This window comes from Helicoverpa armigera, chromosome 18, assembly GCF_030705265.1.
Source record: "Helicoverpa armigera isolate CAAS_96S chromosome 18, ASM3070526v1, whole genome shotgun sequence".
Taxonomy (NCBI): domain Eukaryota; kingdom Metazoa; phylum Arthropoda; class Insecta; order Lepidoptera; family Noctuidae; genus Helicoverpa; species Helicoverpa armigera.
Genome location: NC_087137.1, coordinates 3133340 through 3159811, shown reverse-complemented (window position 1 = coordinate 3159811; position 26472 = coordinate 3133340). Strand labels below are relative to the sequence as shown.

The window sequence follows — 26472 nt, the reverse complement described above, 5'->3', positions numbered from 1 at the left end:
TCATAATGGTGATTTTTATTTCAATAATAGCTTGTAAACAATATTCACATTTTTAAAATAGCTAAACATCTAAAAATTTATAACAAAGTAATATTTGTAATACATATTTGGTTTAAAGACTACGAGTACTTTATAAAAATGTCTTTTGTAAAAATGTTATAAAAATGCTTCTTGCAGTCTATCGTGCATTATATTATTTGTATAAGTCAAAGACATTATCTCATTACAACTACAATGGCACAACGAACTCACGTTATGAACATGACTAAATAATTTGTGCCTGATTTTAAAGCAAACCAAAGCATAATCTCTGAATTCTTTGTATACGTTTCTAACGATGGCACTAAAAATTACATTTAAAACGTTCAATATTTACAACTACTGTACAAATATACATTATTAAATGCTAAATATTTCTACCTCAAAACGTAGATAGATAAACTTGCTATTAACGCAGCTATGGATAGACTTACAGTACTAGCACCTTGAGTGGGGTACGTGTGCACGGTGAGCGCATACGCTAACGAGCTTAAACCTAAATCACTGGTAATCAACACACTCTCTCTGTTTATCATGTCTGCGATCTTCTCAGCTTCTAGAATACACACATTGAGTTGTAAATCAGTTGGGTTTTCCAACATCGTTTCAACTGTGACGAATATTTCCATTTCAATAGTGAGGTACCCTCTGAGAGCACACTCGGCTATCTTGACATGTCTCTCTAGAGCTCTTAAAATATTGTTGAGGTTTATGACGCTGGCGGAAATGTTTGTTCCGTATAGCGCTCTATCGATTTGTTTCTTGGAATAAAGTATTCTTAGGGCTCCTCCGCACTTTGGGCAGCATGCACCGGGGGCAGTGAAGCCAAGGCAGTTGGGTTTCTTGAGTGGGGGGCAGTTGATCCTGTCGATGAGGGCACACTTGGGCTCCATGAGGTCGGAGATGGGTCCGACGGCGAGGCAGGGCCCGGCGTAGTCCACGCTGACGTACTCCGCCCAGGCCGCGCACTCGGAGATGTACGACACTCCGTTCACGCCACAAACTGGACCCGCCTGAAATAGTAAGACATGGTAGTGGTAGGTAGGTATTGGTACATTTCACAAATGGGTTAGAAATAGGTCGATGTAATTCTATCTGGGACATGAGATATGAGAGTGAAGGAATAGTGAGTGCATCTGTGTCTGCGCAAATGCTTGTGAACTTTAATATGTCCTGCGCTGTTGACTGATCTCCTTTTATGAGAAGAGCCGCCGTAGCTGATAATAGGCTAGGATTTCATCATCATCTGGGACAGGATTGTACCAAACGTTATCTTTTTTACGAAAATTGGTATAGGTAAAGTTGTCATGGCCCTAATGGCTCCTGGCTCCAAAAATTCTTTCACCTAAGTTTCACAAGTTTATTTAAATAGGGAGGTCGCAATTTTGAAGGCTGGGGGTTCAACAGGAGTATCTAGTCGAGAACGTCTTTATGTCACACTATAAACGATACTGAAATTAATGTCTCGAGATGACACATAAACGAAGTTATACTCCAGAAGCCGGTGCTGGCTTATAACGTAACTTTAATGACGTAAGTAATATACTCACAGCAGAGCATCCGTGCAGACAGTTGCCCCAGTAGGCGAACTTCCTGCCGCTCATGACGAGGTGGCACGGCGTCGCGTGGCTGTGTCCGTCCGTGTCGCATACCGGCTGTCCTGATTGGGCGTTGCAGTTCACTGTGCTCACTAGAACACACATTTGTAAGCAGATTTTAATAATCAAATAATCACGTATTTGTTGGGTGTGTAAAAGATATTAATCTGACTGACAGTTACATGATTGATTAGGAAAGAATCTGTGTCCATGGATGGGTAAGATCCTTTGTGCCGAATGTCATAGGTCAGAATCTAACTCAATTAAGATCAGGGAAATAATCGCTCCATGAAAACTTGTAACCGTTAGGCATATGTAAAATTCAGATACTGAGCTTCATATAGTCATAGTGCTTGGCAACTACAGTATTACTAAACGCAAGAAAGCTTCCTACATGTATACAATGTTATTTTTATATATGTCACCGTAAGATTACAAACATCGTTAGATTACAATCTATCTCGAGAGATTGTAAACTGTCGAATTATTGTGAACCGTAACATCTGATTGCAATTTAACGCATTATTTTTCGCTATATTATAATCTATCGATGAGAAATTGTCAAATTGTCAACTGTCCGAAAGCTCTCCCTGATTGGTCAGTCTTTTTGTAAGATCGACCAATCACGACCAGCCGTTCTGTTGCCATGGAGTTCCCGTAGAGTTAGGAATGAATTTGTGTTTGAAGACAAACTACCTAATTATTTTGTTTCTTATAATTTTCCAATTTCATTTAAATAAAACTACTTTTACGGATTTTATCGCGGTTGGTTTTAAACGTCGGGATTAAATAATATAATATAACCGCGATTAAATCCGTAAAAGTAGTTTTATTTAAATGTCTAATATTCGCGTAAGTGTCAGAAATCAATATGTTTCCAATTTCAATTTGTGTTTGAAGAATAAATATTTCGTTACAATTTGTTCTCTCCATATGTCAGGAATATTAATTACATACTCGTACTAAATAATAAATACTTGATGAATTTTTGAAGAGCATTTATTTAATTTAACTGACACCTCTATTTCATTCCTAAGTCTACGGGAACTCCATGGGAACAGAACGGATTATTGGTCGATCTTACAAAAAGACTGACCAATCAGGGAGAGCTTTCGGACAGTTGACAATTTGACAATTTCTCATCGATAGATTATAATATAGCGAAAAATAATGCGTTAAATTGCAATCGGATGTTACGGTTCACAATAATTCGACAGTTTACAATCTCTCGAGATAGATTGTAATCTAACGATGTTTGTAATCTTACGGTGACATATACACGCTTACCACAATGGTACTGCGGGCAGGCAGTCTGCAGGCGGGACAGACACACGTTAGGCTTGGGCATGCACACGTGCCGGCGGCCGCAGCCCGCGCCCGCGCACACCGAGCTCGCGCCGAACTCCAGCTCGCCGTCCGACGCGCCCGCACATCTGGGAAGATAAGTGTTAGGAATGAAATGGGTGAAAAGATTTTTATAGATAGGCATTTTTTTGATTAATTCATTAATGGGTAAATGGATAACATAAATTTAGATAGAATTTTGAACTAAAATTGAGCCTCAGGATTGGTTTTGGCACGTGATATATCACCATTTGGGTTCCATTTGTTTTACGTTGATATTAAAGCTTCAATCAAGGCAATCGTGGGTACAAGTTCAATGACAGCGAGTAAACGTGAACCGTGGCGTCAACGGTAGACGATAGGTTCACGGAGCAAGGAAAGATGAGCAGAGATGTTATAATGCAAGTAGGTCTCAAATGCCTTCCTTTAGGTAAATATGTAGGATGGATATGAGCAAAACGATTAGTTATGAGTGAATCAACGAGACGTTAGATTTTCAACGGAGACAATTGTCAACGGCTTTTAGTATTACAAAAAATTACAGAGAAGGCGCATGGGAGTGAAGTCACTAACATTCCTTGACCCCCGAACATCCGAATTTTGGCGCGCTACTTTCTAAGGAGATTTTGCGTTGTAACAACTCCGCTTATCATTTTGTTCTCCATGACCTTGGTTACGTCTTTGACTTTTGCCGAAGTCTTCCGATTTAAATTTAACATGTATTTCTATGCACTAACTTGGCGAGGCACGCGTTGGGGTACATGGTGTGCTTGGCCCTGACGGGCAGGTGGTGCGGCGGGCAGTAGCACGGCAGCGCGGCGCGGCCACACGCTCGGCGGGCACATACTCGCTCCCCGCCTCGACACGAACATGCGTTACACTCCATGTAGTACTTCTCGCCTATAACATACACAAAATAATTCAATTTAATTACTCTATATAAGACGTCAGACGACCTAGCCGCAGGGCACGACACAATAGTGGCGATAAGGCACCTCTTTGAAGAGTCGCAGTGCCCTTACCGTATGACGCAGGTCCACACTCAACACTTTTGATACCTATATCGGCGGGAGGTGGTATATGTTCGTGTGTTCATTTTCTTTAAACACAAATTAAAAGACTGTCCGTACCGCACTGGCTACTTGGATATTTAGTAAAATAACTTATTTCGTAATTTGTCTAGAACATTTGATTAATTTCTCTACATAAAATATTAAAATAAATTCGGAATTTTTAACCCCAACACCAGCGTGTGGAATCCCATATGCACTTCATGAAATTTAGGGATAAACAATCACTAAAACTCATTTAGATAACTATAAAAAACCTCGTAGTCACGCGTTTACGATAAGCGTTCCACAAGGCTCAATACTCTGGCCAATATTGTTTTAAAGAGAATTTAATTTATATCCTACCTTGTTTAACTTCTCTATCGTGCAGCTGACAATTCTCAAGTTCAACACAAGGCAATGGTTGACAGTCCATCAGTCCCTTGAGGCCACAGCGGCAGATCTTGAAACATGCCTTGCGAATAGAGGACTGCATCGGTACACGTACCCATGATCCAACTGGTACTATTTGTGATGAACTGTCTCCTGTGAAAGATATTCTTAATTTTAATTAAGTTAATTTCCTTCTATTTAAAGTTAAGGGATTATAAGATTATGAAATAAACGTATGTAACTGGGCAACGTGATACCCTTGCTTTGGTGATACTGGTTGTCACACTTTCTGCTCCCTAACTACCCATAGTACTACTAACCCCTATGTACTTTCGCTGTAGTTTACATGTACTACCTCATATGCGTGAACTGAATATGTGTGAACTGAATATTCGTGAATTTTCAACCATATCGGATAGCTGTGAACAATTTGTTTTTGTGTTTCAAAAATATGGATTATTTTAGTCAAGTTGTTATTACAGCTAAAAGCTTTTTTTCCAACCAATTAAAATCATGATAATTCCTTACCAAGAGGGCATCCATCGACGCAATAGTACCGTGGACAGGAGCCGCCGTGCAAACAGTTCCTGTTGATGACGCAAGTCTGTGGCGGGGTGCACGGAGACCCGGAGCACGGTGACGTCACTACTTCCTTAGCTGATAGTAAGGGGGCTTCTGTACCTGAAAGATTTGAACTACACGTAAGTAAGATGCAAAGAGAAGTAAAAAATGATTTTGACAAAAAATGCAATAGGTACCAATAGATATATCACTATTAGCTTGAATCGCGCTTGGAATGCGCACGCATGCTACAAGGCCATTCATGACCTTAAACCGATACTTTGAATACATCATCTGATTAGCCAGCTCTCAATTATGTTTGGGCGGCTTTGATAACCAGTTGGAGCTGAGTACCAGTGTTTTATTCGGAGTGACTGCCTATCTGAACTCCATAACTCAAGTTACTCGAGCAACCCGATACCCCTTTGGGAAGGCTCGTTGACAGACTTTCTGCTTTCTGACTATTAGTATAGAATTTTATTTCACAAATTACAAAGCTCAGCCACATTTCATAGTATCGAAGATTCATAAATGTTTGGTTCAGTATAAATGACGAAGCTAACTTACTAGGTGACATGAACTGGTGTAGCGGTACACATGGAGCATTAGCGTCGGGCGGCGTGAGGCGAGCACACAGCGCCCGCGCGTTCAGTGAAGCTGGCGCCCGTGACCATTCCACACATGACGATACTAGACGAGCACATTCTTCTGCACATAGGAGACTGCTGTGACCCTGTAAAGTTAGAAAAAAACATTTTTTTACATCTACACCACAGCAAAAAGGCCGATAAAAAGATGAACGAAAACATCTTGAAGAAACCTGGACTATCACGTCTGAAATCACCAACTCGCATTGAGCAAGCTTGGTGGTTAATGCTCAATCTTTCTCCGTGTGAGAGGACGCCTGTGCCCAGCAATGGGACGATAAAAAGGCTACATAAAGACACTACAGCAAATATTTTCACTTTTCAACGACGACAGATAGAAATGACGACAGATAGAAATGTACGGAAGAAGAAAAAATCTAAGCCGACTTCAAATAAAATTGGGATAAAGGCGGGAGCTGGATGATGACTGCATGATGTAGGGTTGTCTTTATATTTAAATTAAAATTAATATTATCTTTAGGACAATCTTAGTAAGGTTCAAAATGTTTGATAGCTCTAGTCATTTGAGGCTTCGTAAAAAGGTTTCTTACCTTTGCTGTACAAGGTTTGACATGTAACGCGCAAGCGACGCTCTTCCAAATATCGATAGGACACTGACTGGAGTTTTTCAGAGGCAGCTCCATTCCCGAAATGATCAAAACTCTGCAAGAAAATATATTTTTACTGCACTCCAATATTTACCATCCTAAAAGCTTTATGGCTCTTAAAGCCTTTAGAGGTATTTTAGCAGCTAATAGAAATAATGAAAAAGAAACAACAATAAAAAAAACGATTCCAGTAAAAAGGTGTTATAAAACTTTTATGATCCTTTCTGCAAGCCAAGGTCCTAAATAGTTTAAGAAAAATTGCAATAGATCTAATTTTATTTCTTTTTTATAATCATAATTTATATCAAATGAGTAAGAAAAGTTAATGTCTCTCACCCACTCCCCTTCTGCTCAGCTACTGCAAGATGTGCCTCGAGATCAGCCTGCGCAGTGCACGATCTGAACAGCGTCGTGGGACGACTATTGAGCTGACTGCAGTATGTCAGACCACCACAGCCGAGAGAACACGGCGCGTCCACTGAAAGGCAGAACAAATTCTTTCAAACGTAGGCAGGTACTGGGAATATAATATGCTCATTCTCGTATGTGAAAAAGCAGTAGCTACATGTAGATTTCATATCTGAATACAGGGTATTGATTGATCTGAATACTCTGAATCTATAAATGGATGTGACCTGGCGAGATTGTAATTTAGGGCAAGAGTTTCGAATAGGTACTGATTGGCCAACAGGAATTTTCTGAATATAATAAATTAATCTCCGATTCCCAAATATTAATTTTACGTGAGCAAATAAATTAGACTATGTACACACGTAGTGCAAAAGTGTCAGAATAAGTCGTGCCACTTGGGTGTACCATTAGGTACTTCAAAAGGTAGTCGTATTTCTAGCCCGATGATGCCATTACAGTCGACACACATCCTCTCAGAATACAAAGAAACTAAACAGCCGACAGACGGCTAAACTTATTAGGATGGCATATTCTAGTCAGATGCTCTAATCTGCATGGCCGGCGCATCGTGTCATCAAGGCGCGGGAATTCCACATTAATATGGATGCGAGCAATTTACCATGTTTTCCAGCTGCATGTGTGGGAATGACAACTTTGGAATACAGTGCTGCAATGAATTTGCAGAAGTTCGTAGTAATTAGTCTAGAATGTTCGTTCCAAAAAGGTGAGTTAGAATAGTTTCATTGATCTGAAAATTGTCGTGGCATTGGGGAAATACGTCAATGCGTCAACATCGACCTCGACGAATAGGATGCTATTAGGTACTAACTAAAATTAACTAACAAAACAATCCCTGGGGTTTAACTGTCTCATATTTCAAAAATGTATTATTTTATCGAAAACGAAGGAACATTATTGTGACAAAACAAAAAATACGAAGGTATACTGAAGTTTGTCCCTCAATTATAGAAAGTACCAATACTTAATTAGGGACTATAACAGAACAGTAAAACATATATTAGTAATTATAGCTTTGATACCAACATACCATCGTCCATACACTCAGAGAGCGAGATCTCCTGGGGATCGCCCAAACACTCCGCGTAGAACTTTTGCCAGTTAGTTTGCCAACCGGTGTTGAACGTCTCGAAACATAATCTTCGACAGTTTATTGTCACGGCCTGAAAAGTTTACTTTCTATTACTTCTAACAACACTTCGGTCAAACACATAATACTTCGTTTGCCCAAGAAATTACGACTTTGTAGAAGAATTTTACGTGAGCAAAGTTTGATTCCCAAATGGATCAAGGAATTGTGGCGTTTCCGAAACACAGATATTGATTTTAGCAACTTTGCTAGACCAACATTATCGTCTATTGTACGTCTCTATCCTGAATGTACTGTTTATTTTCAATACATTTTATTACCAACCTTCTGACAGCAATGCAGTTTGGCTATATCATGTGGGATGAGATCCTTAGGTTCGGGCGGGGCGTCCTTCTTCAAAAAGCATTGCCAGAAGCCATCCAGTATGACTGGAGCTCCGCAGTCAACCTCCAATGCTTCCATAATCTCCTGCAATACTCCTGTACTTCGTAGCACGCGCTCGCAAGTCGGCTGACATTCTTGACGGTTTGATTCGCGACAACATGGCAAATCTGGAACATAATGAAATAAAACCTCCTAGCAGATAACCTTGGGTTAGCTCACTATTCGAGCCACGTTTAAAAATTATCAAAGCATTTAGCCTAGATTGATATTTCGCTAGAGATTAATTTAGAAGATCATATGTATGCAGGAAAGGTCATGTCATTAAGATTTGTAAGCTACTCACATTTAGCAGTATCCGTGGATATCACCGAATCTGTGAGGTCCCTCAAACATTTCATCAGATCAGGCGACTCCTCACATGACTGTAATGCCGTGGCCCTGGCTTGCACGTCTACTTTAGATTGGCCGAGACGCCATAGAGCTTTCTGACACTCTTCGTGACACGTCATGGATTGCGTCTGCGCTGCGGGAATACAGTTAATGTGGAATTATTTCCTTGATGCGGCAGGTAAAATAGTTCCTGATACATAGTGATAACTTGGTTTAGGCACTGTTAGAAAAATTGCCTGATGATGATGTAAAATTAGAAAACGTAGGTACTTATATTCGGTACTTATGTACGTTTGAAATATGTGTATCGTGCTGATTGGAAAACATAACCATAATCTAATTTACTTATGTATGTATGTATTCTAATAATGTAAAGAAGAAGAAGATTTTGATTAAAGTATATATTTACTCTTTAACACGACCTCCAAGATGAAAGAGGTTCTCAATCCAACTTTTTTTTTTGTTTTCATATTAGATTTATTTATTTACTCACAACAGCATCTCTGAGCCTCCTCCTGCTTCTGCACACAATCGAAAAACGCGATCTCATCGGACCTGCGACATGCGCCCGCGCCTACCAGCGAGCTCTCGTTGGCGGCCATCGCGCATGCGTGCCGGCATGACGTCAGGCGGCCCAGCGAGCAGCACGCGCGGCCCCACCACCCGGACCCTGACACCACTTCTGCTGATTTCAATTTGGAATTAAAACAGGATCTACCAATGGAAACTTCGTAACGATTCGGCGAGTCTTTGAATCTGGAACTTTGGAGAGGTAAAGATGCGATCAATGACAATGACCTACAGACAGGAAATATCTATGCAGATACAATTGGTGCCAAGCTAGAGAAACTAAACGATTATACACTTTATGGGTATCCAAACAATCTTACCTTGGATAGTCTTGTTCATGCAAATCCAAAATTCAATCTGAAACCAAAACAGAAGATACATGAAACTATCTTCATTAAGACACAAACCTTAATACTTCTTGCGTATAGGTATGTAAACCAAATAACGTCTTATTTATCTCTTCCTTTCTTATTTGCTATTGTTTGAAGTAACTCTATACATACATCGGTTCTGCTTTGTGAGGGCAGGAAATTCTATACCAACCCCAATTACAATACAATACCGATAGGCGGTTTATTGACAAAAATGAATGAAGATTTATTTCAGAGAATACACTCAATGGCGGCCTAAGCTGTGATTGTCTGAATGGGTCGTATCGCCTTACGCCTACGATCGGGCACTTGATGCTAGCGTTTGTATTCATGGGCTAATATATTTTCGGTAAGTGCTTTTAAGTGGTTTGGCGTCATCTCAACTTCTTGGTATGTCGGAGAAATTAATACCTATAGTAGCGTTCTTTGTGAATACTAGGACGTTTGTCTCGAAAGCTGTTCCAAAAACTGCGTTGTTTCCTTTTGTTCCATGCAGCAAGTACAGCATTTCTCTAGCTTGAGAGATGTTTTTAATGGAGCAGTAATAGTGTCATGCATACTTACTAAGCGTGGTGTGCAAAATCTGTAGATGTTTGGGACCATTTGTTCAAAGGTGGACGCATTTGATGCTATCTCCACCAAAGACATCTAAAACAAAAGAAAATCATGAAGCATTTTTTACATTTTCGATCGAAGACTTTAAAAATAGAGCATGATCAAGAATGAATGATATATGGAATCTAGAAAAGAAAAAATAGTAACCCATGTCAATAATCACGACGACACAAGAAACCAAATTAGTTTGCTACTCTATTAGTACAATTTCAAAATTCAGCGTTACAGATATTACTTCCCCTGCTAACCAATATACAAACACCAACAGTATTACGAAACGTACCCACATCCTCGTAATGACAACATTCAATATTAACCGAATAAGATGTAGGTAATAAAAGTTGCGCAACCGGGCAACATGTTAGTGGTATATAAACACGTGTTCCCTGCGATTAGGACGACTGAAGCGTAGAAAAGTGCAGTAAGTCCAACAGACCGAAGAAATTAGTTTTAGAAAAGTTTTTTGTCTTGTAGAGGTTTGCTTAGTGTATAGGCCTGTAGCGTAATCTGTGAAAAACTTTGGTAAACCTACGATATTAGAGGCATATTATGAATTAGGAAGTTTTCAGTGTATTGCAGTTTTTACCCGACCGTCAAGAAGTGTTCGTTATAATAAAATCCTTTTTTAGGGTTCCGTAGCCAAAATGGCAAAAACGGAACCCTTATAGTTTCGTCATGTCCGTCTGTCCGTCTGTCCGTCTGTCCGTCTGTCACAGCCGATTTACTCGGAAACTATAAGTACTACAGTGATGAAATTTGATGGGAATATGTGTTGTATGAACCGCTACAAAAATATGACACTAAATAGTAAAAAAAAGAATTGGGGGTGGGGCCCCCCATACATGTAACTGAGGGATGAAATTTTTTTTTTCGATGTACATACCCGTGTGGGGTATCAATGGAAAGGTCTTTTAAAATGATATAAAGTTTTCTAAAAAACATTTTTCTTAAAGTGAACGGTTTTTGAGATATCAGCTCTCAAAGTCGTAAAAAGTATGTCCCCCCCCCTCTATTTTTATAACTACGGGGTATAAAATTCTAAAAAAAATAGAGGTGATGCATGCTAATTAACTCTTTCAACGATTTTTGGTTTGATCAAAGTATCTCTTATAGTTTTTGAGATAGGTTGATTTAACTGTAATTTACGGAACCCTTCGTGCACGAGTCCGACTCGCACTTGGCCGGTTTTTTTTATATTTCAATATTATATTCAACTTGGTATTCTATACCTAAATATTACCATGCGCTATAATCTTCTGTATTCTATAGGTACTTTTTACAAACGATTGACACATAGGAATTCGGATTCTCCAATCTCGTGATCCATGTTCGCACAAACTATATTTTCTGCACATTTAACATTTGTTTGGCAATCGCACGCATTACACCCGCTTAATGATAATAATTGATGTCGGGACACATCGCTACATGTAGCTACACATTCTCTACTCTAACGACAGTCGCTCGACGGCCCTTTCAAGATATTTTGTTACTTTATCACTGCATGTATCATGTTACTGAGTTAATTAAAAGGTTGAGCGACTAATAGATTTGTTACATTGCATTTTATCTAATGATGTTAAAGTTCAATGACTTAATTTTATTTAATAACCTATTCCATACCATTCTCTTTATTTTCTATTATAAAATGTGGCAAAATCTTGTTACAGTTGTTTATTTAATTTTTTTGAGAAAAGACGTGACAGCGACATTTTTAACAACACAGGAGTTATTTTTAACTTGAATCCACATCGGAATTAGTTGTCTGATGTTACTTTATGATTGCTAACATAAATAATCTTCACAAAAACATAATATTGTGTGGGTTTAACAAATGCTCCATTCCGTAATGCTATCAATTCTCAGTTTTGACACATCAACAAACAGCACTATTCGTCTACTTAATTCGAAGAAAACGTAACTATCTGAAGTTATGTCAAAATTTATGGAAGCAATCACATTTATTAGATAACCCTAGGAAGCTTACGAAATCACAGCCGTATGCATAAATAACTGAGATGTGCATCTGGTGGGTCGCGTTATCTGTCAGACGGCGCTATAGGGTTATCAGCACTTGTTGTAGAGGTGAGCACACACTATACAAACACACACGATGTCTGACTACTGATAAAGTGTGTTTAATTATTTTTTACTAATAAAACAACTTCATGTACTGCGGCGAGTTCATGAAAGGTCGGAGAGACGACGTTGTTAAAAGTTTTGCTAACTTTCATAGCGGTGTACCTATTATAATATTATTTTAGCCTGCTTTATTTATGAAACAACAAACACTATTCGTGTAGTCTAGACCACGAAGTTGGCAAACATTTAGCGGTTATATCGTCTCGTTATTTTCTTGATAGCAGCAGTTTTTTTTAATAGGATCTAAATACTCTTGACATTTTTAAGAGTATAATTCAGAAAAGACACAAATTTCGAACAAAATAACAATACGTGACACAGTTATGCAAAAGAAACAGCCATCATTTAGAAGTTAATCGCCTATGCTGACAATTTCGAGTGCATAATTTACGATATTTTCTTTAGTGACGAAAGGCAAAGGCGAGTGTTTAAAAATACGAACACGAAGACACGGCCATAAAATAAAAACGAAGTGCATATTTTCCCTCGGCTATTAAGCTGTCACAATAAGATCACAGAATATATTAAGTTGTGATAGTATAACATAACGACACCTTTGAACTTAAAGGGCTTATGGGACATTACTGGAGGAATGCTTAACTTCGTATGTACAAGCCCGAGGTATCGAATAATGTCATCGATTAACCTATGGGCTTCAAGCCTCGCACGTGAAGTGTCGGAACAATGATCATTGTATACAAATCAGATGGGGCCAACAAGACTAATTCAACCCACACAATCTGCAATCACGGTTTATTCTCCGACAAGCGACGATCTGCAAATTGGTATTCAACATGAACTTGAATGGCAATGTCATATTTTATTTTAAATATCATCAGAACCCAGACCGCGTAGCTCTCGTAAAATAAGCAGAAAGGATTGCATAGCTTTATTAATGAATTCCTGTTCTAACTCATTACTATGCCAATTCAAATTAAGTGCCTTTCCTTCCCTCCCAGCGTCAGCGATTTCATAATTTTAACGCCTACTTAAGAATTTAAGCTCTTTCGAGAGTCATCCAACGGTTCATTTGAAGTAACTTTAATTCTTTCAACACATAATGTGATGACTACCAATGCCAATTTTTGAATCAATAAAGAATTAACCGTCGACGTGCAATTAAATTAATTAAAACGCAGCGTTATTTTAAAGCGGAGAGATCGTTTTGTCCCGCGTGAGTCACACTACAGTCGGCAGACTACTTCCAACCGACATACTATGAGTGTTGGCAACACTCACCGACGTACTCCGATATAACTTCCTAATGCGACAGACACAATTAAACGCTCGTAGAATAGACCGGGGAACTTTTAGTTAGCTTTCATTTCCAGCTATCTTTATATATGCAGCTTTTTCGGGAAAAGATTCTAATACAATGTGCGATTATTCCTATCTGTGAAGTATAATTCGCTAAGTAGCATCACCTACTTTGGAAAATTATCGTTGAATTACTGAAACCAATTGAACTTGATCGAAGACAAATTCCTGCGAGTCAGCCTAAGCCAGATAGATTACTGTTCGTGTTCTCACTGGCATGCCAAGAGCAAACAGTACAAATTAAAAGAATTAATCGCGAAGAGGCGTCTTGCGACAGCAATTAAATTCCAGGATGCCGAATAATAGGCACCAAAAAAACTTAAATGATAAAACAAAGGATGATCCACAAGAATAATCATAAAATATATCAGGAATTGTGTCCAAAAAATATGTTAATATTCCATCCGCTCATACATTTGTCAAATGCAGTGAATAAAAAATCCTCATGGTATCACAATGATACGAAGGTGGTCTCCCATGGTATTAGCATGGAGACAATCGGATGTGGTTGACATCATTGTGCTGGCATTGACGCCATGACAGTTGACACGTCCTGTCACCTACGTGTTCGGAATGTTAGTTTTTATGCAAGTGTTCAATCATCACATTTAAATACTTCCTGGATTTGTTTACTCTAAGACTTAACGCACTACGTTCGATTTGTAACTGAAATAGATTCTATGTATTATTTTGTTACTGTTTCCTTTACTAATAATGATAATCTTGTAATCCATCTTTTATTCGTTTTGCCGTGGCTGCTCATAAGCATAGTTATATTGTGATCATAAATCTTCTGTCACTTCAGCACGAAAACAATTAAGTTTGTCTGTTCAAATCTTAAGGGACAAAACAGCCACCACAACTCTTTGGTATTTTGAGGCTAGGAGATACTATTGCATCAAACCATAAATCAAAGAAGTATCTTGTAAACAGGAGGACTTGTCACCTTTCACTTGCCACGTTGTTTGTTTGCTGGCAGTTTGCTCAGATTACACAAACATTCAACATTCAGACTAAGTCCGGTAGCGTGGTCCACATGATCACCGATGAAGCGATGATAACAGCGAGGTCCTCGACCCTTGTTTTGTGACAAATAGCACCATTCAAGGAACCGCGAAGACAATGAATCTATTAGAATTCGGAACGCACGCTCGGCAATCATCCTGCATAAATACGGCGTAATAATAATGGCTCTAATAAAATTTAACTGGTCTCCGGTGCATTTTGCGGTGAATTCACGCGTTGCTCTGCTCGTTTTCGATCCGTGAGTGTTGATTACCTGCCGGTTTATGTGTTTATTAACAATGCTCAAACACTAAGTATATTAGTAATATTTCAGCTTCCGGTCTCTACTTTAAATTAACTTTCTTTTCCTTCATTCAAATTTTAGAGCGGTATCTTGTTCTGAAAAAGTTTTGGCTTTAGATTGTCTTCTCTTTATCAATATTACCATTTTCTTAAAATGTATTCAAGAACATTCTGAAAATAACATAAATTATGGTTTCACGCGACATTTCAGCGCGGTACATTGACGAGATAAATCTTTAATTAATCCGCAATATTCCACTGGAAGACAAAGCTATTTCAATAATGGCACAAATCTCTTTTTTGGTTATGAACTTATGGTGGATACAAAATAGAAAGACATGAAAATGCTTTTACGACTAAACATGACGGGAAAATGTGTATAGATATTAAATTGTAGAGGGATATGTCGTTCCCACCGTTTTATGGAGTTACTTAGTAGGAAATCGCATAATAAAACGCGTGTAATGTCCTGAGAACGGCGGTAGGTAGCTCCACCTGCGACGTGTGAATTAGCTTACGGCGCATCGCAGGTAAACACCAGGTGCCAGGCATACATCACACTGATTGAACATTGATTGCTTTAACTAATGTGCATAGGGCTGCATACCCAAATAATCAAACATATCCAAAGATAAAACGAAAACAGAAGATCCTAATGATCAGTCATAGATCATTAAAGATGTAATTAGTCCAAATAATATCAAGCAACAAGCCCAGAGTTACGCAACATCACTCTACTTCAATGAAAAGCAAATCAATAGATCAGTTTAATGTGCCAATAAATCAACGCAGAGCTAATGATATCTCGAAATGCCGCCACAGCCAATAAAGATCTCGGCTACCATTTGGGGGCTAATTAAAACACAAAGGGTTTTCAGTTGACATAATAAAACGACGTACACAGTGTACTCTGCACGACGCCCTAAATAGTTTAGCAACTACCCGCCTGTAATTATTGCCACGGGGAAGCCGACGGCGCGTGGCGACCGGCCACTGATGTGCCTCAGGGCTGTCACGAATGCAATTGGCACGACACCTATGTATGTTTCAATTGCTCAGCCATGTTCATCATGAACAAAACCATTCACACTATGCCGAACATTTTTGTTTTGTATTGTTCCAATTTATCAGCGTCACGCTACAACAAACAGCACCAAAATAGCAAACCCGGGACAAACTCGGCCAGTAATCAAAGGACGGAATCAAAACGGCGGCACCGTCACAGCTTTGATGTTTCTTTGTAAATCTGTTTTGATGCCATTCCTATGGCTTGATTTACATACCAGCTTACACGGTTCTTTGAGAAATAACTGACTTTGAATTGAGTATTTCAAACGCGCCAACTATCAGTGGTTTTCTACCAAGTCAATTTGTAAACATTATATTCGAAGTGAAGAATTTTCGAACTTCAGAGGAGTTTTCTTTAGAGTTTATTATTAAAATATCCAAGCAAGGCGAAGACGTGGTCCGTAATGTCAATGTTTTATTTGTAAATTCTTATTTTAAAACAGTGTAGACATTTACGATGTGGAACGTGTATCTTTTCACTAAACTCTTTTGTCGGAGGAGCAATAAAGTTTGGCCAAAACGTTGGAGACGTCACGAGTGCGGCGACAGAACAGTGATTAACGAGCTGGTGACATTCTATTCCCCTTCCTCTCCCAGCCTCCCCTTGAGATGTCTTGTCTGATACAATAATAATGAGGTAGCTTCCATTATCTCAATGAATTCCGTTTTCCCTGACCGAAAAAGCTGCTACAATACCATAAAAATACAGTAAAGAATAAACAAAGAAGAATTTTCGTAATAATTAAACTTAAATTTGCCTAATAACTTAGCATGTCTGCAGTGTGTTAACACTTGGTTCCCTGCACACCTCGCAAATTTGTTTGTTCAGATTTTTCGAAAAGCTTCGCGTTTTCGACATTGGCTACTACTCTACCTACGTATAGTACAAACGTCAAATGGTTTATCTCAGAGATGCAAAGTATTTGGCTCAAACTAAAACGTACACGTATTTCTCTGATGATATTGATGGCACTAATTTGTTCTGTGTCGCAATTTCGCCACCGTGTCAACCGATTTTAAAATGAAATTGTCGTAGAAAATAAGTTTGACTAGTTCTCATAGTTTTAATTGGAATGCTGGCCTTGCTACGTATAACTTTTAAATTAAATGATTATTAAATTGCTACTATCTATAGATGCAATTATTATTGCAGAGAGATTTCATTAAAAAGTATATTGTGAAGACACACAAACGTTTTAATTGGAGGAGTTGGTGATTGACTCTACCTGTCGGTAGCAACTTCAATGTGTCAATTTAAATAAGATATTAGGTATCGTATTCCGAGAGCCGTGGTGTCGCGGACGTGGGACGGACGGACAGACATGAAAGGATTTCAGACGAATCTATTTTCACCCGCTTTGAACCATCGGACGAGTTTGTTTGTTTGTATTCGCAACTTTCAAGTTGAAGGGGAATGTGCCGCGGATTATGGTACTCGTATTACTTTAGTACGAGTTTATTTCTTAATTTATTGCACGTCATTATCATTTTTTGTTCGGTAGTTAAGTACTCTAGTTTATGACAACACTTGCGCTCTATTTCTGGGGAGTAATTTAGTCATACAGGCATGTTAATTGCTAATAAAAAACAATTGGTGCTGGTTTTGGAAGTATGATAAATGTTATAGACTTTAGTAAGTTTCCATTCTGTCCTTAATGACCATTTGGCAAAGTTTTATTGCCATACTTGACTTAGATACTAAGATTTATTAGGATATCTGTTACAAATGATTCGAGCGGGCAAGGAACGTGGATGTCGGGTAAACGCCACTAAAGTCGAGGCTACGTGCTCGGCATCCGATAGATTGGGGCTCGGTCTCGGCATCCCGATCACGCCTAACAAATTCCCGATACGACGGGACCGCGGCGTGATTGTCACGGCTGATGATCCCTGTAACGAAATGTCACGTGCATCCCACTCCCCACACGCCATGTTAATGTGCGGACGAGTTGACTGCCACATGAGTAATCGTGAACATTCTAGCGGACTACGTTGAATATTTATGATAAATCGGACTTGATATACATACGTATATCAAGGCCTTAACATTAAACAGACAGGACCTACCAGAGGACTATAATCTAAATCAAAACACGTGTTAGAAGTCCAGTAGCACATCCCCCATGACACCATTAAGGAAACAAGGAGTTTTTACATATTATCCGGCTGGGCGACTCCATGTGCCCTCACCATCAATTCACATTGACATAATCCAGGCCCGACAGCCTGGTGACAGTTTTACGCCGGTGATAAATTATTTTTCTGTTTCATTCTCATTTTCGCGCATGTCGTCAAAATATTTATGGTGAACAAACATATTTCAAAAAACGCCCGTGACAACCTGGGTCATTCGCGTATCAAAGAAGCCGCCTGCCTTTGATGTAGTCGCCTGAAAATGTTCTACGCAAATCTATTTACAGCTGAAGTTATTGTTATGTATTTTTTATTCGGTCAATGGTTGTGTGGCGAAGTCGTTCAATAAACAACATGGGTTTCAATGAATGCTAACAGTAACAAGTACAAGATTGCGCATCGTGTATCTAATAAACTAGCTTGTTCACTGCTCGAGTAAACCATTACGCTGATAGGGTTGTCACATACAAACGTAAGTGCACACGTAGCTACAATTCCAGCTTTATTTATCAGCTTTACTATTTTATTCTATTTGATTAAAATAAAGAGATCTGTATTTGGATATTTTGCTTGAATGGAATAACTTCTAATTTAGATATATTTAGCTATACAAAGACGAAATCCATATTTTACAGGTCCTAGTCATAAATACTCAAGAATTTGTGGTTGTGAATTTCAGCGCTAGTACGCTACGTTAGCTCATTGTGTGTCGTTAGTAGAGTACACACGCTGCTTGCTAGATTCATCACTGCCACGCTACAAATTCCGCAACAATTTATGAGATGCTAACATCTTAATAAACCCTACAGATGTTCTATATGAGACGCAATCAACAATAACATAAAATATCTACGAATAATATTATTTGTTTTATGTCTCTATTAATAGAGATATCCTGTAAACAGCGGATGGAATGTCACCATAAATAATTGTGAGGGTTCTCAACACACTCATGTCAAGATCACCCCGTTTCCTTCAGCTTTAAAGATTTAAACAAACTGCCTCTATTTCAATTCATAATTGGATTCAATAAATTTTGTTAACTTCTTGTCACCTAATAAAATCCCTTTCGCTATCATCAGATAGCAGCGATATTTACATAAAAGTTTATAGGTTCATAACATTAACGTTAAATGTGCTCACTATTTCAGGGAAAACCCCATGAAATACCGCATAGCTTTTATTCCGGCTACTTTTTGATGTCATTACCCTGTCCAACCCCACAGCAAAATGGCTGACGCTGTTATTAAGCCATTACATTGGATGGCGCTGCCTTGTCATCTACTACAATTACACTCCTATACATTGTAAACAATAACATTTCCATGAGTCCCAAATTACAGACTAATCTATCAGTCCTTTAATCATTTTTCTATTCATAAACAGCATACGGTTTCATATCAGTTTAATTAATTGTCAAAGGGTCTTTACAAGGAGTTAAGTACGTTTAATAGCTGGTTTAACGAGCAGCCACTTTATTTAGATTGTCTCCGCCTCGACCCTGCTGAGCTATAGACGAAATCACCGGATGAGTTAGGGTTGTGGCGTCATTATCGTACCGATTATCAATAAGGATAACATACCTATTCAGTGGAATCGTAGAAATGGATAGTTGGGAACGTGCTATCTTAAACTACGAATAAAGTTAATGTGTTTCTGAGTAATATTATGTGCATGTTTGAGTAGTTGTTACTCTGTAATATTGAATTTCTATGGAGTGCATGCCATCATACAGGTTTATCGTCTACGTTTATGAATGTAACAAAGTATCGATGGTGGCGCGTAACTTATTCAAACAGTGTCGCGGGGGAGGAAGCGGCCGTCACGCGGTGTTCCCTAACAAGACGGAATTAAATACGAATGTATTAGTGCACGGCGTTCGTCTCTTCTTACGTGTTTTAATAATTTAACTTTTATTCACTCGACGCGCTTTCTCGGAACGGACCGCGCTGTGACGCGATTCTTGATTAGGATCGACGTGGCGACTCGAATAATTTCCTTAGCATAATATTTCAATAGCGCAGGACGACTTGCTAAAGGAAATCGTAGATGACTACGTTTGGTAGATGTCAACGTATTCTTTATTTGTTTTAGATGAAACGTTACATCAAAGACGCGGACGGACACTGTAAAAGGAATTCAGACATTTCAAAGACTTGTCTTGCTTTTGTGGTTGTAGAACGGTACCATTATGTTGAACAAAATATTGAATGACCTCGGTGGACGGATAAAAATATACGGCGACCGAAAACTTTTGGGGAAGCAATAAATCTGCTCTAATTAGACAATTTACCTTTCCACTGAAAACTTTGATTGGAAAGTTTGGGGGATTACGATATCGCGCGGTTGAAGGCGAGGAGTACATAGATATGCCTGCTTGCAGGAATGTCCTTGTTCTTGTTGAGGAAGGATTCCTACATGCGTAAGCGAAACGTGCCCGATATGACACGGTCAGCGGCGCACGGGAAAATGCCATCGATTAGATCGGGGCTTTAGCATGCATCTCTGCGACGCTGGGAAATGCGGTCAAGTGCTGGAGATTACCTACCTTGTCACAAACACTGCGACACGTCCCCTCGGCTTTGTCGCAGCAAGCTGTTATGTCTGGAACAAAATTAGAAACATGAATACGGAATGTTTTATAGCACCCAAGTTATTTGTATAGACGAGGGATCAGTCGGCTGGAGCACAACAGCTGGTGCCAGACCACAATAAAGTAGCTGTGACAGTTACAGATGACGGTATAAAGCGTTTGATCTATTTCCTCTAACGACCGCTTTTATTCATATCACTCCGATGTTATTACGCGATTTAGATATCGAGATGTACCAGCCTCGAAGTAATGTACGTTCTTGACCTGGAACACTGGCTCTCATGTTGATTAAATTCAAATATGTTGCTTTTACATACTGGAACAAATGTAATGTTAGAGGCCTCGTAGGTAGTAAGTTTTTGTATGTCTCTACCAGACCTCAGGTATGTAGATTTCCGGATTTTTTCGGATCTTCTCTCTGGAGCAGTCAGCACCCAGACTTCTTGAACGCTCACTACTCCCTGTCATTTGATGACGGCATACGTTACTATTAAGATAACCCCTATTTTAGGTTCTTCCTGAGAAACATAATGAGTCACTTTTGTTCGTTTACTTTATCAATATGTTAAAATAAAACGCGACACAGGATACAGAGCTCAGACGTCAACGTAAAATATTTAAATAGAATAGAAAATTATAATGCAATAGACTACATTTTGCATGATACTCAAGTAATTACTTTCAATATCAGGGAGAAAGCAGTAGATATTTACAGGTTGTTGGCAAACCAGTTTAATAAGCCAATCCCCTAGAGCCCGATTTTGTTAGAACCAAATTATAGGAAGTATAGTAGACCTAGTGTACCTAGAACTACCTATATCTAGGCAAGCTATACACTATCGCGCTCTCGGATCTCAGAGCTCCTTGCACAAATATTTGAACGGACCGAAATCAAATTTGATTCAGACGTTTCTATTCTGCTTTATGTGTTTGTGAATTGACTTCTGTGATGTGTGTTAATATGTATCGTCTATATTATAACTTATATTCTTAATAGACTACCATTCACACGTTTCCATAAACGTTTATTTCATTTCAAATACCTTAAGCAACATTTTATGTAAAAATATTAAAGGAGTATATTTGCGTCCCAGGTGGAATGTAGTCTATGCTTAATAATTTGCTAGAAAATAAACATCCAGGGTAAATTTTGTAGACTGAATAAATTGAGACCGCAGGTGGAACCACAGTCGCATCTAGTAATTTATAAAAAGCTCAAGATTTATCTCTGACTGCATTCTATGTTTAGCCGGCACTAAGTCTTTGATTAATGGCCGTTATCCCGGCGCTTGTGAAAAACAAAGCGTTATCAAAACTAAACTAGACGATAGTGTAGACGAACCGCTAGGAGAGGATATTGCAACCCGTGATTATACTGTCGCTTAACCGGATGATCACATCATTTTCTATAAAGCTGTCTTTATTATAACCTACATTACTTAAAGCGTACATCACTGCCACTCAACGCAAAATATAGTTGTGAAGGACTATTAATAATTTTCTCTTGATGCCAGAGGCGCGATAAGGATATTTACTGATCGAATTCCAAGTGAGAAAGACGCTTGTTGAAATAACGAGAAAAGTTAACTCGGTGCACTGGAAGCAAAGTGCAGTAAATATTGCAGTTTGGCGCCACTGCTCCGCCGAGCTTTTGTCATGTTCTATGTGACATCATTTAAATTTTTAAATTATGACCTGCCATACAAACGTACCACATTTTATCTGGGATACTTTTTAAGTTTATTCTTCGTCTATTGTAGAAAATAAAGTCGTTCTTGAAAATGTGTAGATTTGGTACTTTAATCAGTCGCGTTTTTGTTTACTTATAACAATATGAATCGTCCGGACTTCCAAGAATTCAGCTCAAAATGTACCGTCCAAATACTTGCTTTTTATTGACCTTATTAGTGAATTTAATCAATACAACATAGACTCCTACACATGATAGGATTGTTGGTTCTGAACAGTCAAACTAACTAACAAACTAAGCATTTAGTGCATTTACCTACGTAGTATCTATTTCATAATCTGTGATGTTACGTTTTTCTTTTCATTAAGTATAAGGTGTATGTATTGTGAGCTGTGTCCATTCATTATTCACTAATTTGCTATTATTTGGATAAAAAATTATATAAAAAAAGTTGCTCAATTCCTCACCTTGCGAATTGACACAGGCCAGTGAGACTGCCACGAATATAAGGCTGGATTTCAGCACATCTGCGTGCCTCCTTCGATATCTGCTGCAAGTTTTAATGGTCTCCATGGTTCAGCAATCACTTCGTTATTCTTCTACATCTGTAAAATTAAAATATGTATTAAACTAAGTATTTATTTTGATTTCTTCAGTTTATGATTAGAAATCATAATCATCATCGTTCTTCGAAATGATTTTTCTTCAAAAATACTTAGAACCTACACCTACACTATCTCTTTTTACAGATATGTATGTTTCGTTTATTTTAATGTAAGCAGTGAAATGTAAATAAACTTCCGTATGTAATAAATAGGAAGCGGCGCCCTGAGTACCGTAAATCACAATACACCTACATTGAGTCATCGCCGATCGAATCGCCAATAAAATCAATAGCTTCGATAAATCAAGCAATCCCTGCGTGATTGATGCTCGATTAAGTACTACCGCGGACATAACGTTACAATTTTATTACAACAAACCTATAAACAGTCACCAACAAAAGTGTCATAACGTTATAAAAATTAACATAAAAATAATTAACCAGCTACGTTAAGTAGGCCATCAACAAATCATATTAGTGTCTAACAAAATATTTTATGAGCCCTATAGCTTGTAACGTAAGCTTTTGATATCAAAGTCGGTGAAAGGAACAGTCGTTAATTTATCACATTACCGCCTTTATCGCCGTGTTGGGACTAATTAGAGCGCGTTCTCGTTTACAAGTACGACACGGCCGAGACTCGTACGTTGCACTTGATTAAATGTAATAGAGAACGGAAATATTCGGCAGTTTACATCGGCACGCGTAATTGAACATTTTACGAGTCTGTAAACGCTGTGTAGGGAGACACTAACTTTGTAACTGGTTCTTTAAGCAATTATCACATTAATTTAAATAATACTGTTTCAGTAATGTGTAGAAAAGAGTTTATCAAATAACTACAGAAATAAGTATGTTCCTTTTCCTGTATTGGGTTTCAGAGACTGAAGCGTTACAAAAGAGCGGATGAAAGACAGAATTTTGTACTCACATCAAGGACCAAACCGGATAACGAAATCATTAGTAAATCAAATGAACACTGACGGGAACTATTTTCACTTTCCCGCCGTTTTAAAATAGTCAAACGCTTTTTTTTCTTTTTAATTTTAAATAGCGTTCTAATTCAGCCAGCCATGCCTCCGAGTGCGACCTATTTTGTAAATGTTAATTAAATAGTCGGCGACTATCAAACAGTCGTGTGACTGTAACAAATGAACAAGAACACATGTAAGTGGCCACAATAACATATGCTCACACTAATGTGTGGTACGTGAAACATTCGCGTTCACATTCGTCCTAACTTTTAGCACAAATCAAAGCAAACCGTCGGACCGTGTGAATCTACCAAACTAAAATAAAAATGCTTTATCGCTCTGCACGGACTCAACTTCAAAAGTAAACTTAGGCTTTTACGCCGTAAAGTGTTGTCTAGAAGTTTGTCTTTGAGAATGTTATAGCAACCTCCGTAAATATTTGAGAAGGAATTTAAACTTGGATTTCCGTAATGCAAATTAAAAAGTTTATAGCTCTGGCTGGTTGCAGCAAGCGGTCAGAAACTACCTAGGTACCTACTTGAATTTTATAAAGGTTTGGTGAAAAGAGTTTATACCTAACGTTATCTTAGGTGCGTGAAATGGGTGTTTAAAGTTTTTCACTTACCTAATCGAAAACTTTGTAAATAGAAATCTTTACCAATATAATGAAGAGGAAACATTTTGGTTTGTTTGTTAAGGCTCCGAAATTACTGAACCGATTAGAAATATTCTTTCACTATTGGGAAGCTACGCACTATCCCCGACATAGTGACATAGGCAAAATATTACCCGGGTGCGGGAAGAAGTTCCCCGGGTCGCGGGTGAAACCGCAAGAAAGAACAAATGCAGTACCTACCTACCTAATAAACATACAGCACAAATGCAGTATAGCAAGCGCCACTTCCACAGCTATCAAACTTAACTTTTTATTACTCCCTAAGTCGTAACTTATTCCTTGTAACGTAGAACGTTTTCCCTCAAAAAAGAATAACTGTTTAAAAATTTACATTTATGACTCAACTTTAAAAAATATTTAATCCCTGATCGCTGAATATTTGAAGAAATTCAAAAAGCAGAAGGGTTTCGGTATTTAAATTTTTTAAGTATATGAGGGTTGAAGTAACTCAGTAAGGTTAGATTTAAACTTAATTTTCACAAAAATACTCAACTCAATACGAAGCCTACCTACTATTTAACTCAAAAATCATATTTATGTAAAGACACGAACGTTTACAACGACTGGTTTGAAATAAAAAAAAAATATTGGTTTAGTCAATAGTTATGTGTAACAACCTTTATCAATTGTATTATTTTAACTTTTAAGAAATCTGACACTGACCCAGTCACCGACTCATTAAAAACGCTAAAATAATAACTATAGAGATAAGGATTTAAACTAAAAACTTTCGAGTGTAATTGACTCAAATATCTAATTTAGCAATCTTAGATCTTACAAATATTCATTTCAGAACTGTTGTCATTAAAACATCAAAGAAATAATTTCTTTGAGATATTACATCAAAGAGATCGGCTTCAAGAGTCGGTGCTCGATTAATATTAGCAAATATATTATTTACATATGAATAATGTAGACATAGATAACTCAAACATTCCTTTATCTTTTGATATTTACATTGCTACCATTTATTACCAACATCATTAAATAATTATTACAAATACACTTGTAATGATTATTGTACTTACAAGTAAATAGGTACCTAGGTACTCACCTAAAACAGGCCAAAGTTAAGATGAATTATTTTTAGTCCGTTTCATCTCACGTGTCTCCAAAGTTCAGTCTAGGACAAATCTTATCTCTATTGTTTGTTCTTGATAATTCTAACGCATCTTTCATAAAACTCACATCACAACACAAAAAAATAGACGCTAGTATAATCAACCAGCAAAAAAAACATAAAGATTCAATTAACTTTTTAATTTTCACAGTCACAGATAACCCGAGAATATAATTCGCGCGCTTTTCAATAAGTTTCCAATGTAACCTCCCCCACAACCTTTCTCGCGCCAAATTGACGCGTTACTAAATAGACCGGCATAAATTCATTCAACTCCAGCTTCTACACAGCCCGTCTTTGTCTCTCTAGTGACAAAGTGTGTGTTGCCATCGCTGTCTAACGCTTCCGCCTGATGAACCCTATTGAGCTCGTTAGTCATTAATTAATTCTGCATAAGAAAATTACTTTTAATTTAAACAGTGCACAGATGTGACCAATTTTGTTCAGTAACTGTAGAGCTTGGTAATAAACTGTCTGTGTTTTTTTTCTTCGTTCACGTGATTTATGGTATCATATTTTACATTTTAAATATTAAGTTAGTGGTTTGGAATAAGAATAATTCTTTACATTTTAAAATATTTTAATCCGTTACGTATTTTATCAGTATAAATTAATTCAGTAACTACATTATATGCAAAACTTCACTTACTGTTCCTAATAAAAATTGACAATAAATTATAATAATCTAGAGGTCTAGAGGTATAATAGATATAAATACCATGGATATTTATTTGTATATATTGTATTGATTATTGTTGG

General features: G+C 37.9%; 1 protein-coding gene across 2 annotated transcripts; it reads right to left on the bottom strand.

The window, feature by feature from the left end:
* Positions 1 to 25984, bottom strand: LOC110375780 (reversion-inducing cysteine-rich protein with Kazal motifs). Of its 2 annotated transcripts, none has more exons than XM_064039102.1 (18): positions 25648 to 25984; positions 22807 to 22944; positions 20605 to 20660; positions 10038 to 10121; positions 9423 to 9459; positions 9026 to 9217; positions 8486 to 8665; positions 8083 to 8309; positions 7699 to 7831; positions 6576 to 6717; positions 6183 to 6294; positions 5552 to 5717; positions 4952 to 5104; positions 4397 to 4576; positions 3719 to 3881; positions 2925 to 3070; positions 1590 to 1729; positions 1 to 1052 (listed from the first exon to the last, which is right to left on the bottom strand). In XM_064039102.1, exons 2-18 carry the CDS (start codon positions 22910 to 22912, stop codon positions 417 to 419), a joined length of 2853 nt encoding a protein of 950 aa, XP_063895172.1. In that variant the 5' UTR covers positions 22913 to 22944; positions 25648 to 25984; the 3' UTR covers positions 1 to 416. The 2 variants fall into 2 exon arrangements, with proteins under 2 accessions (XP_063895172.1, XP_063895173.1); XM_064039103.1 differs by having other exon boundaries at positions 9026 to 9214.
* Positions 25985 to 26472: the final 488 nt, after the last annotated feature.

Bases quoted from the DNA above. Each gene is read 5' to 3' on its own strand.
- LOC110375780 (XM_064039102.1), bottom strand. From the start codon at position 22,912: ATGGAGACCATTAAAACTTGCAGCAGATATCGAAGGAGGCACGCAGAT. The intron at 3,882-4,396 runs GTAGGATATAAA...TGTATGTTATAG, and splicing joins CGATAGAGAAGTTAAACAAG to GCGAGAAGTACTACATGGAG. The intron at 3,071-3,718 runs GTTAGTGCATAG...TTATCTTCCCAG, and splicing joins CCCAACGCGTGCCTCGCCAA to ATGTGCGGGCGCGTCGGACG.